The 18930-nt window shown below is 42.4% G+C and overlaps 1 protein-coding gene across 1 annotated transcript in view; it reads right to left on the bottom strand.

The window, feature by feature from the left end:
- b4galt5 (UDP-Gal:betaGlcNAc beta 1,4- galactosyltransferase, polypeptide 5) overlaps positions 1–18567 on the bottom strand; it is a 30911-nt gene extending 12344 nt beyond the window's left edge. Inside the window, exon 1 of the mRNA XM_069660370.1 lies at positions 18062–18567. Within this exon, the coding sequence (XP_069516471.1) occupies positions 18062–18167 (106 nt within the window). The 5' untranslated portion in view covers positions 18168–18567. The remainder of the gene's footprint in view (positions 1–18061) is intronic.
- Between the last annotated feature and the right edge of the window lie 363 nt (positions 18568–18930).

Here is an 18930-nt window from a genome sequence, read left to right as displayed (position 1 = left end):
ACACACACGCAGCCTTTCGGTCAATACGCAAACACACACACACACACACATGGGACAAAGGCATGCGTGCCAAACAGGAAAATAATACACCTCCTCCTACTTCATCAGTTCATATCTTGAAAACCATCAGCACAAATAAAAAACGTCTTTGTGTTTTGATTGTGCAATAAATGGCAGTAAAAGTAAATCTCTGAACATAGAGATAAGTTTGTTTTTTTACAATGTGTTTCCCGTTGGGGAAGAGAACTAATGCCAGTAAGTTTGTCAACCAGAGTCGCACAGATAACTGACCTGACATCCTGTTTGTGTGCCGCTATCAATCAGTTAAAAACACACACACACGCAAACGCACCCTGGAATTTTCCAAAACCACTGTTTTCCTCTCACCTTAGATGTTGTTAAACTAGTGACGTCAGAGATTATGTCAATAACTTTGTGAAAATGTGGACAAAAAGTACATGTCATGCTCTGTGTAAAGAACACTTTCGTTAGAAGATGTGCAAATGCGGGAACTCTAAAGCTGCACCACATGAGGAAGTCAGGCTCTGGTATTATAAATATTTGAGTTGCAGATTAGATAAAGTTATAGTTTTGGTCACATTGGTAGACACATTCTCCCTTCGTATTTTTAGGTTGACAGGAAGAGACATTAAACAAATGTATCTGTAATAGGAAAAAAAGCCCTCCGCTCTTTAAGGAGGACTTTTTCATCACAGTCACACATGTCCAGTCTCACTCTCTGTCTCTTATCTGCGTCTTTATTTATCTTTCCTTTTTCCTCTTCCTCATATCTTGCGACCTGACCTCCCCCCCCTCCGTCCAATCCTGTTGTCATGGGTAACTTCAGGTTATGCAAGCAGCCATGTGTAATGCTGTCCCGAGGGGCCATTCTGCGCACACCTCGAGAGACACATCTCTGCAGAGGAAAAAAAAGTTGCTGCATCCTTTTTGGGAAAAAAAACCATCTCAGTGATAGAGGGGGAAAATGTGGTGCAACCAGAGCGAATAGTTGTGCTATAAACTTTTCTCTGTGATGCAGGATCTTGAATGCTTGTACACTGTCACACTGGACTCACGTTGTACATGGAAGCTCTGAACAATTATTTCAATGCTAATAAGGAACCTGTCAAATTCTAGCTCATATAACACAATGGTGATTGAGCCTATTGCCCACTGATGAAAGCCTTTGCATTTGCAGTATTACAGACTGGGTGTCTGGTGCGACTTTAACGGAAAAAATCACAAGCAGCGCCCAGTTAGTGACGCGTTTCCCATCAACCAGCAGTGGTTGGTCTGCCAGAGAGGGTAGGCGGAGCTAAGCGGCTGCTATTCCGGTCTCTGCAAGTGTTGCGAGTAAACAGTAATCTACTATGGCTGAACAAACAAAGAAAGGTCGATGACTACAGATACAACTTCAAAAAGACGTGAAAATCCAAGAAAAAGAAACAAATTCGACACTCAGATGAAGGCAAACAGTCTAAAAAGGAAAGCGACCGTCAGCGAGGAAAATCAAGAGTTACAACCGGAGCAAACCGTAAAAGTCACACATGTGACACTTTCTGGATATCTGGGAAGTGTGCTCCCACAATAACAGTTTATCACCATAGGTGCCGCCAAACAGAAAGAAACTGAGATCTTCGAGATTATAACTTTAAGATTACTTTTTGGGCCTTTTTGCTTTTATTTATAGGACAGCTGAAAACAGACAGGAAACATTGGGAGAAATGAGTGGGGGGATGACATGCAGCAAAGGGTCGAGATCGAGAGTCCAGGACTGTAGCTTCTGTATATGGTGCGCCTGCTCTATGCACTAAGCTAAACCAGCGCTTCTCAATTATTTTAAATGAGGATCATATTAGCGCTTATAGCATTATTCATTTTCATTTTGATCATCTCAAAATATATCAGGGCTAATCTAAGCTAAAAAGCTAAAATTAGCATTAAAATTTTGTCCAAGATTAACATTTTTCTTATGATTTGTTACGATAAAACAACCCGATAAACTTGGCAGTGCTTTATTTGCCCTACTTTTAAGGATACAGAGCTTCACAATACATCTACCTCTACCTATTTTGCACAGTACACCTATAGCCTGCAGTTTTTACACTGTAAACAAAGTCTCTCTCTTTGATATGTGATACACTCCCATTTACTTAATGGGAGGGTCATATACAATCTATCAACTGTCTCTGTCATACAATTAAGAGTGAGCTCAGCTGAGAGGGTTGAGCATTCACACAGGAAGGAAGAAGAAGAGACGAGAAGCAAACCACAGATAGGTGACACATGTTTTTAGAGTTAGCAGCACATTAATCATGACCTAACATTTAACAAGTCAAATAAAAATGATTTTGCTCTGCGAGTCTGTTTTCTGATCGCTAACTTACAGAAACATACCAGCATGAGCTTAAGCAGCTGCAGCTGATAGCGAGGACAATAATTGTCCAGTGCTAGTTCTGGTCACATGGCACTCAGTCATAAGTGGATCATGAGGCTTCGTCCAAACCACACAGCTGCACTGCATACACACGCAGCCCCTTTAAAACCACACCCAAGCCTGTGTGTGTGAAACAATGACAGGAAAACCGCCAGGACTGCATTAACTGGAGGCCTCACCATGCGCACACACAGGCAGCCCAAAAAGCTTCCCAAGAGCTCCATTCCCTGATTGGAATGGGGGACATAAATACGAAACAGATTGGCTGGCTTGCGGACAGGAGATAGAGAAAGTAAGGGGGGGGGAAAAAGCATGAAAGACAAGATTCCCAGAGCAGATGTCTCTTTGACGGACTGAGTACTCTTCATTTACTGCAACAGAGATGACGTCAGTGCTTATCACAGTCCCTGGCATCCTGCCCACTTCCTGAGAGCATCAGAACCACTTGCACTCCCATTCCCCCATTCCCCTTTTCTACACGTCCCACTTCCTCTTGGCTGGTCAATTTCATTCATTCATTAAGTTAAAATCCATCTCCCGAATCTTGCTCTACATTGGCCTTATCCTTGCTGTCGTACCAACTGACCAGAAAGCCGATTTTCCAAAATCACCTCAGGAAAACATCTGGGAATGCTCATGACTATTTTCTTTGGTTTGTCCGTGCAGGCAGGAAAACCCTCCATGTAACGTCAGCAACGCTTTCATTTCCTGTGTCTTTCAATGACTGTGAAAGTGAGAGCACATTCCCTCAATTTCAGGAGAAAAGATTCAACAAATAATCGGGCGAACCACTCATGAGAAATTTCCGGGACTTTCCTCCTCTTCAGCGCGTGCTGTAAGCTGCTCCTCATCGCCAAGGTTTTCTGCAGCCTCCACCCTCAAAGTTGTGCACACAAACCCACAGAGACACACGCAGATAACATATTTCCATTATACTCACTGCTTTTTCACATCAACATGCAAGGGTGTGATTTTAGATACTAGAGTGATTACATAATCTCCGGTCACATTCTTCAACCCTTCCACTGTCAAAGGTTAGTATCAGCCTGCAGCAGCAGTGATGGAAGTCTGCGTGTGTGTGTGTGCCTGAAAATGCTCTCAGATAACAGTTTGGGTTCATTGTGTCACTACAAAGTGACAGCAAGCTTCCGTACTGGAGGGAAAGAAAGGGCTTCGTAAGATAAGAGAGGTTTTTCTTTTTGTACACTTTAAAAAAAATTGTTAATCTAGAGACCGCGTCCTCAAAATGCTTGAAAAGTACTATCACCAAGCCCTTACCCCCAGATGTACTGAATGGGACCAAAATAGCTTTAAAGTATGTAAATTTGACATTTTTACACAAGAACTTTCAAAAGATGTGGTTAACTAATGTGGGTACTTTCAACAAGTAAAAGTAAAACTGGGCAATGCAGCTTACTGAACGTCAGACGCGTCTGTGGTCGGAAGCTTTTGTCTGAATTACCCCAAACCACTACTCCACCTGCAGAAAGGAAACTGGCAACCTTATATGTGAACAGAGCGTACATGAGAATATTGACAAACTTTCGTTTCAACCCTCTGTTCATAGTAAAGAAAAAAAACAGGAAGCAAAGAAGGGACTTGTTCCCGGATATTGGTTGGTGTTAACAGCAGCCAATAGTCATGACTGTGAGAAAATTCAAACACAAACACAGCGATGGTCAATAATGCTCGCTTGCTCTTTGTGGTTTTGTTTGGTTTTGTTTGGTTTGGTTTTGTGTGTCATGGGGGAGGGGCATAGAGATTCTACAGAAACCTGAGTCACTGACTTTTTATAAAACATTTTCCGGGACATGACAAAGTCTAAAATCTAATTTTGAAAACCCACAGTACTTGTCAGTGCAAGCCTATTTTGATTTCACGGGAACTTTAAAGTGTAAAGAGGGAGTTGAGAAACTTCATTTAGTGCAGCTATACTGTAAAACAGAGCAGATTAACAGACAAAAAGTGAAGCATAGGAAGTGGTGTAAAAGTGGGGGAATAGTTTCAAAAATGACGCCCCCTCTTTAGGTCTGTAATACTTTAACCTTTAACTCGTAGTCACCTCTCGTAGTCATTCTTAGCTTTCAGTTTTGTGGAAAAAAAGGAAGAGAAACTGATTACACATGCTGTTTGCACACCTATTTACTGTATACAGTACTACGACTGTTGGTGTCAAACACAACCTCCTTACTGAGATTTTCTTCTGCCTGGGTTAATCAATGACACTAATCAATTGATTAACCTCCAGTTAGAGAGAAAACAGCGCTGCTATCTTAGCCGAGAAACACAGCGGTGCACCTGTGTTGAACTTTCCAGCTGATATTCCCGACAAAGGAAAGGGAGTGTAACTGATAAGACAGCTTTTAGAGATACGTGTTATTATTATGTGCAGTGTAATCGGAAAACTATACGTGTAATGGAAAATGTATGGTAGAAGATAAAAACATGTCCTAAAATAACATATCACACTCAGACAGTGCACACATGGCAGGAGGGACAGCACGGGGTCTAGATTGAGTTCAGTTTTGGTCTCGCTCTGCCCCTCCATCTGCTCCCTCGTCCCAAGTGTGTGTGCGTGTGTCTGCTCACATATGTGTGCACGTGTGACCCTCCCCTGAGTCGGTGTGTCTGCCGAGCCACTCCATGGCAGGAAAACAGAAGGACCAGACGCGGTGAAGAGAATTACATAAATGACACAGCGGTGCCAGGACCCCGTGTTTTCACTCTGCTGCGAGCAAATACTGGAAAACAGATCTGAGGGAGGGGAGGCGAGAGATGAGAGTGGGAGACTGGCAGATTGTGTGCATGTTTGTTAGTGCGAAAAAGACACGTTTTTTTTCTTAGTACTCACTTTCTTTTTATATTTTTCTCTCTTCTGCTTCTGCCTGTGTAATTTTCTGGGCGGAAAAGAGAGAATATCTGAAGGCGGAAATACTAGGGTTAGCCCTCTCAATGTCCAGTCCTTCACAGTGATGACAAATGCCAGTTTATTGTAGATCATAGCTTTTACTCTGAGGAATTGGTGCATAGATGGGAATTACAATACAATGTTGTTGTCAGGCACAGGATCTGAGGGAAGTAATGTGAGAGATGAAAGAGTGAGAAGTTGTGAGAAGATAAACTTCCTTTATTGGCCCCACCCAAACAATAGAGCTGATATTTTAACCAAAACACAGAACATCGTTTTTCATAAATCACTCAATCTGCAGCTCCACTTCCCTTTATGCTCACTTTTTTATAGCTTTTTCCAGCATATTGTTAAGCTGTCTGTCCAATCACTTTACTGTTTTTGCTCACTTTTGGCAGCAGCAGGTAGCTGTTTACTGTTAAAGGGCCAGTTTGCTGATTTTCAACCTCAGTCCTATCATGCTATTATGGAGAGCTAATACCATTATGGTAGAAAAATATGTAATTTCGCTCTTCGCCTTTGAAGGACGCTATCTGCTTCTCCGATGGGCCCTGGAAAACTACCGCCAAAATGTGTATGTAACACACGTCTGGCGGGGGCCAGGGAGCTCGCTAAACTACACTTCCTCAATCAAGACGGCCACCTCTGACGTCATGTCTCGTTCAAAATTGTCAGGTTTGAAATGTAGACCCGAATATTTTTTTAGACGATCCACTGGTATATTCTCTCGGATTCTGTCGCGCTCTGAGCCATTGCCTGCAGCGACACGGTAGTATTTCACTCAAGCGTCTCTCGCTCGGCCGTTCCTTTCAGAGGGAGGGGCGCAATGCATGCTGTTGTAGGAATGTAGAATGGGTGAAAATCTGAGCTGTTTGTACAACTTTCTCCACAGCTATGGCGCCAATTATTATTGCGTCTATCGATTACAGAGCACACCAGCTTTGACTGTGAAGTATAATCTGCAGTTGCTTGGAAGAAAGTGTGATAAATAAGACTTTAGAGAAGACTGTTGGTTAAGAGATATGACAATCTAACTTTAATGTGGATGGATTGGATCTAAATGTATCCTCAATCCATCACAGGTGAGTTTACACCTGTGCTCAAATCACTCAGGACGCATGTTAATACTAGGTGTAAACAGGGCCTAGGTTTTGGATTCAGTCTGGCCTGTTGGGTGGTTTTTCCAGTGCTTCTGTAGTAAGTGTGCTTCCATGTGCTGATAACCCCCCTCCCCTCTCTCATGCTTCTCCTCCCTGCCCACTCCTGCTTCTCCATCTTTGATTACAATTTTTATTGTGTGCGGAGAAAGGACTGAAACTGCAGGTTTCATCACCCCTTTAACTCAGCTCCTGCCAAATGCAACTACACTGCAGGTCAATAAATCAACCCAAGATTCACTCCAGTGTTGTCCCTCCATGTGTTCTCTGCATCCGTTCTCACCACAGTCTCTCTCCTGTATACGTTTATTACTGAATTAATGCACACTTTGCATGCATAATCTGGTACTAACAACTTAACCAACCTATAATGAGCATAAACTATCTCACACTAAGTCCTGTCTGAACGTCATGACTAACAGTAAGTGAGGCTGTCGTGGTGTTGATAGGCCCGGGCCTGGCATTAATAACTCATTCCTGCAGTACCCCCGCCGCTCCCTTCTGCCAGCCCATTTCCTCCTGTTTTATATCTGGCAGCTGTCCAGAACATTCTTCTGTTATTGCAGTGGGACATTGTACTTGGCGTACAGAGGACATCCACAGACAGGTACACGTAGGCACACAAACACACATGAGTATGCAATGACCCCCCCCCTAGTACTCACACACTTTCACACACACCATACCGCCTATTTTTTCCTGCTTGCTCTATTTTCCTACCCCCCCCACCCACACACACACACCACCACCACCACCTCTCCCTCCTTGCAGAAAGATGAGGTCTCTTCACAGCTGGAGGTTACTCCTGTTGACTGAACAAATGGGCCAGAGCAGGCAGCTAGTGCACCACGCTGTCACAGTAGCTACGTACAGTTGAGCAAGATGCAGAAAAAACACACATGCCCTTCCTTATGGATTTCCACATCTAATTATCAGCAAGGACGTTAATGCTTCTGTAAAACCACAGAATAACAGAAGCTGCGCTCGGCATTGTGGGTAAAGTACACACCTTAAAATCATTGCAAGACACTAGGTAATCTTACTAGTCACACCATGGCTAAATTATAATCCTGTTTTGCTTCACTTCAACAGAATTAGTCATGTGATTCATCTTGGGAGGGGAAAAGCCATAATAATAGTTAGCATGGTGTACTCATACTGCATGGAGTTAATGTCTTCATAGGAAACATTAGGAAATTGTGGACAGTTGGAAGCTGGAGTTGGTTAATATTTGATGACAGAGGCTAAATTTGTGGCTGAATGCACTAAGGGGGGAATAAACAGCTTAAAGTGGTGGTAAATTGATTAATGAGTTAGCGGGGAATGGATGGATGGATGGATGGATGGTGTATAACATTTTGTGCAGGGCTAACTCCACCTAAAGATCTTAAAAATGGTGTTGCTTTATCATCCTCTTGTTTTAGTGGCCACGCTGAAAGCTAATTAGCATTCTAATCATCCATCATTCTAGCATTCTCATTCTTTCCTCAATCATCATACACTGGATGTGAATCAGCTGGCCTCCGCTGTGCTTTGTTAATCGACTAAGCCGCCCTCCTGAGGTTTTATTAGTGGAGGTTTTTAATGAAGCTCCTACGTAGTTTATGTGCTCATTGTTTGCCTTTGCTGCCAAGGCCAACCTGAGTTGTTGATCCGGATACCTAAGAATACGGTCATATGGCAACACGCTAAGTTTTCATGTTGAATAGGTGCAAGCTCACGTTGCAGGTGTTTCACAACAGAAGCAATATAGTTTCCTGGGATTCAGGAAGCCTTCAGGCTTCATCCTGGACTTAATGGTTTCTATGTCATTTGAATTTGAATTTATTTTATTTGAATAGGGACGATGCAATTTAACATAGTTCCAGTACATAGCACGAGACTGATGTGTTGCACAGAGTTTATAGCTTTCGCTAATTTTCAACTCTTGTCCCTTGTTGGGCCTTTACATATACAATATAATACAAAGTAAAGCAGTCCGTATCATAAAAAAACAACAACAACAACAACATAGAACTACAGATTTGAAAGTACAGTTACTTTACTCTCTTTCTGTCCTGTCTTTGGATATATCTGGTAAGGGGTTCAGGGGCCAGATTGTTAATACACTTGTAAACTAATTTGAGAAAACTTAAATGCATGAAGCTCTCAAAACTTAATAGGCTGTATTTTTTTAATATGTGACAATGTTGCCACCGGATGGGTTTTTTGTCCATTACTTTCAGGGCCTGACTGTATAAAGATGACAGGTTTCTGGTTGTATTGGGTGAAGCTTGAGCCCATACTGTCATACAATATGAAAAATGAGAGAAAATCATACAATGCATGTTCATCAAATTTAAGCTGTGGATCTAATATTATTCCTAAGAACTCAAGCACCTGTAACAACACATCCACATCAGCACCACCCTTAGCGTTTGTTTTCTTGACGCAGTAAAACACAACAATGAAATATACTCCCTCACTGAAGCATGGCGAGAAACTGCATAAACATTAATTATAAAGAAAAAGCATTACAGCCTGGCTCCTGGGGTTTCCTATGACCAATTGTTCCTAGATCTGTTTGTTTTCACATTACCGGCAAACACTCTCAACTGCCAGACACCTAGAAAGGCCATTTAACCACTTCCCTGCCACTGTGTGTACACATAATTCAATTACACTGCAGCAACTGTGGTGCAGATTTTTGATATTGTCTTAGACGCTGGAAAACCATGACATTTAAGTCACTGTAGCAAGGTGATTAATTAAAGAAGGATTAGCGGGATAATCTATTATATTCCCCTTGGAAATATAATACAGGCTGGGGGCATGAAGGTGATTCACGAATCATTCCTACTTTTTAACGGTGGTTATTCATGGGGCCTATTGTTGTGCTTCCAAGACAATTATTCTGAAATCAGACTATTAAAAAAAGTGCTTCAAAGGAATACATTTCAAAGCAAGTAACTGCAGAGATGCATAATGTTTAAGGTTGGCAGTGAAAACAAAAAAAGTATACGGGCTTTCGTTAAACACGGGTTGAGTCATCACAACCTTTATCCCTACCATCAGCAGTATTCCACCCGTCATCAGCGTTGTTATCAACATTTGTGTTTGGATTTTGCCTCGCTGTCATCATCCCTGCTGTGCACCAGCTCATCACAAGTTAAAGTCTGACTGCCCTCAAACACATGACCACTGCAACCATGGTAACAGTCTCAATAACAAAGGGAGGCCCAGACCCAGGTCAACAAAGCCGGGGATTCTCCTCAGGATGATTAGGTTACATAAATGATTAGTGCTTCAACACAAGACCTTCAGTCTGCCACCAGACTGACTCACAACTCTCCATCCATCCACTGGTACACCTCCAGCCTCCCCCTCACGCCACTGCACTCTGCTCCACCATCTGTCTGTGGTCAAATATCCACCCTATAGGGGTTGGGCATGGGTCATCTTACAGACAACAGTGTAAGACATGAGACTAGCGTTACTATGCGTGTGAGAATCACCTCTGGTTACTATGTCTTCTTACAGGAAGGCCAAATGGAGTCTAATTGCAGCAACAGCATGTATAATGGAAATCAAGTTACACTGACAGAAGATGGGGTTATTAGTTCAATATATAATGAAGATTAACGAAAGAATGCAGAAAAATCTGCAGATATTCCACTTTTTACCAGTGTGATTTAACATTTATAGCAGGAAGTAAGGAAAAAATAAACACTAGAGATTGACCGATATATCCGTTGGTCGATATAATTGCCGATACAGCCCTTTCAAATATATATCGGTATTTGATTTATCATAATCTCTATTAAAAACATATAATGCAGAAAACAGTGCTTTGGGAGATTAATAAATTGTATCATCACATAATTCATCCAACAGAGTATGCACCCACTCTATAGTTTACAATAATCTCAGCACATTACAGCTAAGCAGATGGTGGTCTGCAATATAATTGCTTGGATGTTTGATGATGTTAAATACCCTTTGACAAAAATATGTCTTACAAGGAGCCTTGTGGGAACCTTTGCAAAGTCATACAGGGGGCAAAATCTACATAGAAAATTAAACATATGTAAAACTGGTATCGGTAACAGCCTCAAGTCCTATATTGGTCGAACTATAGTTAACATCAAACAAAACAATATTTCATTGCCTAATAGCATAAGAAAAGCCTTTCATTGATTCCATTTGACTAATATCAACTAAAAGGTCAATTCAATTCAAGGAGCTAGAAATATAAGCCTCTCTAGGTCATCAGTATGCTTTAGGATGAGTGGTGAAACGTCTTCGAGAACTGTAAACAAGTTCAGTTGCCTTTTGGATTAAGCTTAGAATTACCATGACCTGGATAACTGAGAACCTTCAGACACAAAAGGGGAAAACTTTGCCTGTCCATTCGTGAGAGTAACCGCATTGTTAGGGTTGAGAATAAGAGAAGTAATGTGGCTGGATTGTACCATTTTATAAATGGAGTAGAACATTTAACGGATTTAAAAAGACCATCTCTGTGGCTGACAAGTCAAACAATAACACAGGACGTAACATTGTTAACTGTGTACTGTGTCAACACCTCAATCAACCACAGTGACGTGAAGTCCTTCAGTAACTTCATGCACTTATGTAACCTTTTACAAAGCGTTGAGAATTTCTACAGAGGATTTCCTATGTTTTTAAAGGGAAAGGCCGAATCAATGAATCAATAGTATTTGTAAAAAACTAAGCTATTCAAATGACATAGAAAGCTAACTCACCAAAAGACCACGCCTATTTAGTAAAGGGAGACTCTACCTTCAGAGATCAAAGAGTTTGTTTTTGAATTACTTCAATAAGTATCTGTGAAGGTGATTGACTGTCTTACTTTAAAGTGGTACAGCAGTCGACAATGAGACTTGTGCAATGTTTGCTTATACTCAAATGTATATAAATTACATCAGCATCAATGGGTGTGAACTGACTAATCCTGTATGCCCTGTTACTGTTTAAGTTGGATTATAAACTGAATCATCTCGAAACATTTGGTTTAATTTCTTGTGTAAATCAGGTACTTACACGCCTGTCTTTCACAATCGAGAGGTAAGAATGTCTTTAGGTTTCTCTGTGTCACAATCAAAACTGTTACGTAATCCGTGTCCTTTCCAGGATGCCTGCATATTCTAGTAAAAACATATTTGGAGCGTACAGTAGATGAGTGTGTGTGAGATTGGGGATAAGGGGTAGGGTGTCACACGGTCAATGAAAGGCTCTAAGAGGATTGCTCATGCCTCTGACTGACTCACAAGGTGCAATGAACTCCAACTCTATTGATGTTTAACTAAATTCCTTTGTTAATGGAGTATTTAGAGTCACATGTCCTTGGGCCGTTCGGGTGTGTTACAGACCACCACAGCAGGCAGATTTACCCAAGTTTTAAAGCTCCATCAGAACTAACGGTTTTATAGTGTGTATGTAAATAACACGTGTTGTGTTGAGGTGTTATTCTGACCCGTCAGTGGTCAAGAGCAAGATCATTCTGACACTTTCTTTTTATAGCATTTGTAATAACATTTACTAAACGGTCCCCTTAGAAGCGTACAGATGTTCCAGACAAAGAGAGGGTCCATGGCTCGGTCCCAAACGACTGTAATGACTGTATCCATGGGGATTTGTTGTCACTCCGGTCATCATGGGAACAAGGATGGCATGTTTCTGTGTCGGTCCTGGATGGGAACAAGCCCGCAGGGAACCATAGCAACTGCAGGGAAAATGTCAAACACCGGACCTTAAGTGTTTCAAACGGAGGAATTCCAGTGATTCAACTGTTTTCTGTTTCCCCCATTTTTGATTTAGTAGGTTTCTAATAATATTACTAAACTAGTCACCTTCAAGTTTCTAAAAGCTGTAAGAACAGCACAGACTTTATGGAGAAGCTGCATAATTTATCACTGTGTAGCATGCTTGGTTATTCACAATGAAGTCTCTCGCAGGCAGCTTGGCACCGAGTTAATATTTCACCCCGGCTATCCCTAGTCCCTGGAAATTAGCCTTAAGAGGCTGGCCGGATCGAGCTAAATGGATGGATCAATTAAGCAGCGGGGAGGGAGGGTGGGGTGGGGGTAGCTTTACAGTGCGCCTTGAGAACCAGAGATGGATGGCTTTAAGAGAAACGGGGAAGCTCCAGTGCATTCAAACACAGGCATCAGCACGGAAAAAACATGACCACTAAGCATAAACTGGGCACAATAATTGTGGTAGGTAAACCTGTTGTTTCTGCAGACACAGCTACACTACAAGCAAAGTTCCTTGCAGAAAGACAGACACCAGCAAATGGATACTTGACAATTTGAGCTCTATGGTTACCACCAACAATGCTATAAATTTAAGTGCCTATAAACCTTTAAAGAAAACCAACTTCACAAGAGTTAAGGGGCGGTTAAACTACAGCTTTGGTTTAGGAGTTTAGGTGTTGCCAGTGGTGTTAAAAAAAGGGATCAAAAGTTATTCATTCATGAGATTGTGCACATTGAACTGATCCATATAGCAAGATGAGCACAAAGTATTAGTCAGGAAATAAAACTCCAAGTTCATACAGTTAATGATTAACCCTCAGGAAGTCGGCCAGGGTAACAAGTTAGCATCTTAACAATGCTGTCCTATACACAAGATAATCTCTGCTAAAAGTTGGCAACTTTCTTATACCAATCTAATGCAGCACGCCAAACAGTCCCAAGATAATCCTTGAGATCAAGTGCCAGTTTTTACCCAAATTAGGATTCAAATGTTGCTGGGGAAAGGCAGCCACTCGTTGTTACGCTGTAAAGTTGGCTTTGTAGGAAGTGGCTGCACAAACAAATTGACATTCGAGTGGATGACAATCCTATGCAATATGCGTACACTCACACACAGCTTGGTGGATGTGTACAGAGGGAAATCTGTAGAGAGACAGGGCAGTGAGGGGGGGGAAAGCACAGGGCCATTATGACTGGGCATAAGCACAAATAAAAGTATTCTGTTAATAAATTATGTAATACTATGCATTGAAAACTTGTACTGAAGAGCACAGCTTTACAGGGTAACTCGTGACTTGATAGTATGATTCAGCCCGTGATAGTGAGGCAGATTCTGCAATCTGAGCTGCAACTGGAAAGTCAACTGCAAAAAACCACAATGTCTGTGTTACTGAGAAAAAATGCTCAAATACCAGAAGAAACTTAACATATAAAAGTTGCATACTGCATTATAAATATATAGACAGCTGCCATGAACAAGTGTACCAAAATATACAATGAGACACAAACAGCACCATGAACACACATGACATTTAAATGTCAGCGAGCCATAAACTTTCAAAAGGCTGAACTGCCGGAAAGCAGAACGAGTTCAAAGTTAAAATGTTTTTGCAAAGGAAGGATAAACCTCAGCCTAGTTACCTCTGGAGTTGCAATAGTCTAACCTCTAATTTATGACACGTGACTTTATTATTTTCAAGCTTTTGCAAAGCACATTTCATAGCCATAGACGAGACAGTAAAGTGTCAAAAGCTGAGGTTCACATGGGTTTCTTGGTTAGGTTGCTAAAACTCTTCGTACCTTCTATTTTACCGACCAAGCCACGCTAACATGAGCACGCATATTCTCCAAAGCCGTGCAGCAGTGAGAGTGTTTATTGTCAGGTTTTCACGGTGTGATACATGCTGATGAAGCATACCAACCTGAGGTCGTGACACCTGCGAAGCTACAATTATTTTCTGGCTGTTAGGGCAGGAGGAGGCTTCAGAGGTGTGCACTTACTGGCAGTCTGCACCCTCACATATGTTCTTAGGAAAGGTTAACCAGTAGATGAGTCACTTATCGGTGTCAATAAACTGAAGAGGAGCTATAAAGGTGAGGGTGCTTGAAAGCAGTTTGTCTTATCACTTAACACACAAAAACAAATCTACATTGCTGTTTGCAGAAGTTTGGTTGTGTCGAGTCAAGGTTGCAACTCCTTACCTCACCTATGGGTTGTTTTGATAAATATGTGAGATGCACTAAAGCTGCTATAAAACCCTGGTGGAGTTCTACATTCCTGGTGTACTATGTCTATGCATTGCTTCACACGGTGAGGCAACCTGAAAGACACTGTCAAGATTCGGTACTGGCTGTCAGCAGGCCCCACCTACATATAAATCTGCTGCACACTAAGCTACAGTGCATATATACAGACAGATAAACACAAGCCTTACACACACAGCCACTCAAATGGGAAGATGAGCCTGGCCTCCAAAGGCGAAGGGAAGCACCTGTCTTCTCTGCTCTCCCCGGATGTGGAGGTGTGTCTGTGCGTGTGCATCTGCGTTCAAACCTATAAATAGAGCCTGTGTCTTCCCTAGTGCTCGCTCCAGTGGGATCTTCTCATGTTTTAATTAAATAAACTGCTGCAATCAGGCCCAGCTGTGCCCTGCATTCCCGGCCTGCGTCAGGCAACAGCCATGCTCGGGGGCAACATAGATGCTGGGGTGTCAGGGCATATGAGTACATGAAGATGTAGAGAAACGGAGGGAAAGACAGAAGCAGACAGAGAGGGAGAGAAATGGACTAAGCCGTGAAATTGGGGCATTCTGCACCGAGGCCACCTGGGTATCATAGGAAGCCCTGCTCAGGTGTGCTGGATGGGTTCCCCGATGTGCAAACCAGCAGAAGGAAAGAAGCTCAGCTCATCTCTTTCATCCTTCCCCCTGCTCCTCCCCCTCTTGCCCTTTTCCATCTCGCTGATAGTTCATTTTAATCTGAATTATTCTGCTAACTCTTTGCTAGGTCCCTCCTATATGATCCCTCTGAGCAAATCTGTTCACTTTCCAAGTGTGGCTGCCATCATACAATGATAGATGACACACATTTGGGGCCAGAGCTCCCTATTTGATTACATGTGCTGTATAGTCCAACGCCATAGGTGAGCCCAGTGGGAGGATTACGTTGTCAACTTAATAAAGTCACACTGTATGCTGAAAGAGAGAAAGCTAATGATTCAAACACTTTGTTACTGTGATAGTTTCAGGAGACTGTAAGAAAAGGAAATGATGTGAAGAATTCACTGGAATACTGCAGCCCATTCTGACAGCTACCTCTCTTTCACCTGCTCTTAAAGGGGCAGGGCACATTTTCAGACGTACATTACGGTAGTTAAACTACTGGAGGTAATATTGATGTATAAACATTAGCTCATGCTGCAACCTTGTGGAAGATGTCCCAGTGAGGCTGCAGGTTGTGAATTGAACAGTAACAGTACCTCGCACAATAATCAATACTTTGAAACATCCACAATATCAAACAGCACCTTGTATGTCTGAAACTTTATTTATCTCCCAAAATTAAGCTGCATAATGGAACACTTATAGGTCTAGGATACTGACAGGTCTGACAGGAAATTCTAACCTAATGATGAACATAGTTTTGTCAGACAAGGATCAATCAAATGCTAATGCTGTTTGTGGTTTGATTTGGTTAACTGCCCACATTTGCCACGGTATATCTCTAATGAGGTCTCCTAAGCTGCTGCGCTCTGATGCATCTCCAACCACAGGATGTAAAAAAAACCCCCAAAAAACGCAGCTAATACCAATGCATCAATGACTCAGTAATTCAATAATGCAACATTATTAATAAAAAATTGTACTATTCCATTTAAGCACCATCCTCAAATCCCAACCTGATTTTCTTTCCACTACAAGGCATCCCGAGTGTAAAAGGCTAAACTGCAGCTTTTAGTAGCAGCAGCAGAAGCAGCCTGGCTCCTGGTCAGATCTATAATTAATGGACTGGTGCTGCTGGTCCTTGTTCTGTTGCTCAACTAACCCCCTGTAAAACCACGTGGCCATTACAGCCCTACAAGAGTCAACAACCAGGAGGATGGATATGGCCGAGCGCTGCTCGTAGTGGGTTACCAGGCAGACGCCATCAATACTCGAGCTGGTAAAATAGTGACCAAGTGAATGACGGATTATTTTTATCCCGGCTGTGCAACGATTTATACGTTTATTTGTTTCCCATTTAGAGGAATCATTGCTCTCCGTTACTGGGACTTACACAGGCTATTTCTGTCAGTAATGTGTCCTCCATATGAGAATTGATTTAATTATTGATTAACTTGTCCACTGCAGGTAAAAAGCGTGAATGGATCAATACCCATTTTGATGAGTAAGAAGGACCTGCTCGGTGTCTGATGTTTTAAAAAGGCTATGCAAGTATGACATAAACACTATTTCACCATTACAACATGGAAGGCAATCATTTTTAGTCGTGAAAGGCCTTTACTACTGTTTGTAAGTGTGACGCAAGTTTGAATGTTTTTGACCGCTTCCTGTAAACTACAACGCTGGTCTATCATTGTGTCTGGGCTCGCGTAGATGATTCACATCTCTTGGTGTAGACTGTTTTAATTGGAGCAAGATCAAGGAAGCCAAACATTGCCAAGGATGCCTTGTCAGCGAGCACAACAGGATATCCAATCAACAGTGGCTTAAGCTATAACCAGGAAAAACATCCAACTGCACCATGTGTTGCCTTAACTATTTCCTTCAGAACGTTCCTCTTCCGTTGCCCATATAGATGAACGGTTTTCTTGCTGGTCATTTGCACATTCATCAGTTAACTTTAGTCCTATCAGTGGAGAGTTATTACACATCTGGTTCAAGGACACAAGTCAGGTGAAAGTCCTAATTTTACAATTACGCTGCATGATAAGCTCTGCCCGATTAGCTCTAATAAAGTTACTGATGTTTGGACATCACATGGCTGATATGACTAAATTAGCAGCCATGATTGGCCCCTACGTATCTTTGCTGATAGGACAAGTGGATCATGGCTTAAGCTAGAGGGCCTCTAAGACAGGACGGGTGAGTCCAAAGACACCCAAGAAGACAGAGGTGACACCCGAGTCCACTCACATATTCCGTGAGAGAGACAAAGAGTGACAGAAAAGAAAAGGGAGGGGAGGATGGGACTTATTAATTAATTAATGATAGTAAGGATGCAGGACATGGGATATTACACAACTGCATGTGACTTAAAGGCAGCTAGTGATGTTAGGGATGATCCGTTTGCCAGTTATCTGTATAAGTTCACTTAACATTAATAATTAGGCCTATGATCCCATGACTCTTCACATGACCCTTTGCCCCGCCAAAATAATAAAATCCAGACGGGGTGAGAATTATGAAATAGCCTGCACATGGGCCAACTTAGATGGAAAAAAATAAATAAATAAAGGCCATATTTGGCCTGTGGAACCAGTTGTTACTATAGTAATCATAGCTGTTAGGCCTACCTACATCAGCATGATTACAGTGGCCATGATGCTCATCAGTAGCACTATTATTATCATGGCCAGGTACATGGATATTATAGGATTTAGCTCCAGCACCCAGCCGTGTCTCATCATCGATTGGGAGATATCAAGGCTCACAGAGGCGCATGGCCCCTTCCCTTACACTCCCAATGGCAAGCCGAGCTGTCACACATGACCTAACAGCCCATGATACAAACAACCACACTCCATCATAACGTCTGAGTAGGCTATTTAAAATAACATCATCGGTGTAATTTGACTTACCGATTCCGGGGGCGGAGTAGATGAAGTACAATGCGGAGGTGGACAATGAAAAAAGGAATAAAAGCCCAAGGAATGACCTTCTCCGGAACCGCAAATGTGTCGGCATTATACAGGCAGCAAAAGCACACACAGGCACGTTTTGCGTATCGACAACGGCGATAGAGCAGTTCCGATGTGTCCAGATGCCAGAGCCAGTGGTCCACGGACAGACTGGGTTAAATGAGCCGAGTAGGGTGGCCGGTCTGCGGCAGCGGTGAGGAAGCAGAGGCGACAAGGAAGTCTATTTCCGCGGCAGGTCTATCACGGGAGGGGACCTCCAGTATTCAATCAAGTCATTCAAATCCCATTCCTGAGAGGATGGTTTCGGTTGAGGTGGAGAGTGAGTCCGATGTCGAAACGGCTGACGATGATAGCGCAGTTTTCACCCGGCCTGCTATTTTCAGTGAGAGACCATCATTTGGCTCACACACTACGTCGCTGATGGTGTTTGGCCGCTCCTGCGCTTTGCCTGCCTGCCTGCCTACAAGCCCTATGAATGGGGCAGCCCCTACGCAAAATGAGCAATACCTAAAGTGGGCGTTAACAACCCAACAAACGAAAGTACGTGCTCACAGAATGTTCAACAACGTAACCTGGCGACCAAGAAATTCATTACCACTTTGATAACCGTTGCAACGTCGTCAGAGCGTTTTGGTAGCCTATATGAAATCATAAGCTACATATAGCATAACAGGATTCACATTACATACGGTATCTTTTATCACGACTGAAAGCAACGATTTAACTATTGCCAGCTCACTTATCTCCAGTTTTAGGCTGAAACCGAATTAAAAAAAGTCTGTTTCGTTTAAAATCTCAATTCAGTAGAG

The sequence above is a fragment of the Semicossyphus pulcher genome, unplaced genomic scaffold (assembly GCF_022749685.1).
Source record: "Semicossyphus pulcher isolate SPU_LCO1_2020_fin unplaced genomic scaffold, fSemPul1.0.p SCAF_13, whole genome shotgun sequence".
Lineage (NCBI taxonomy): Eukaryota > Metazoa > Chordata > Actinopteri > Labriformes > Labridae > Semicossyphus > Semicossyphus pulcher.
This window is presented reverse-complemented; position numbering and strand designations above follow the sequence as displayed.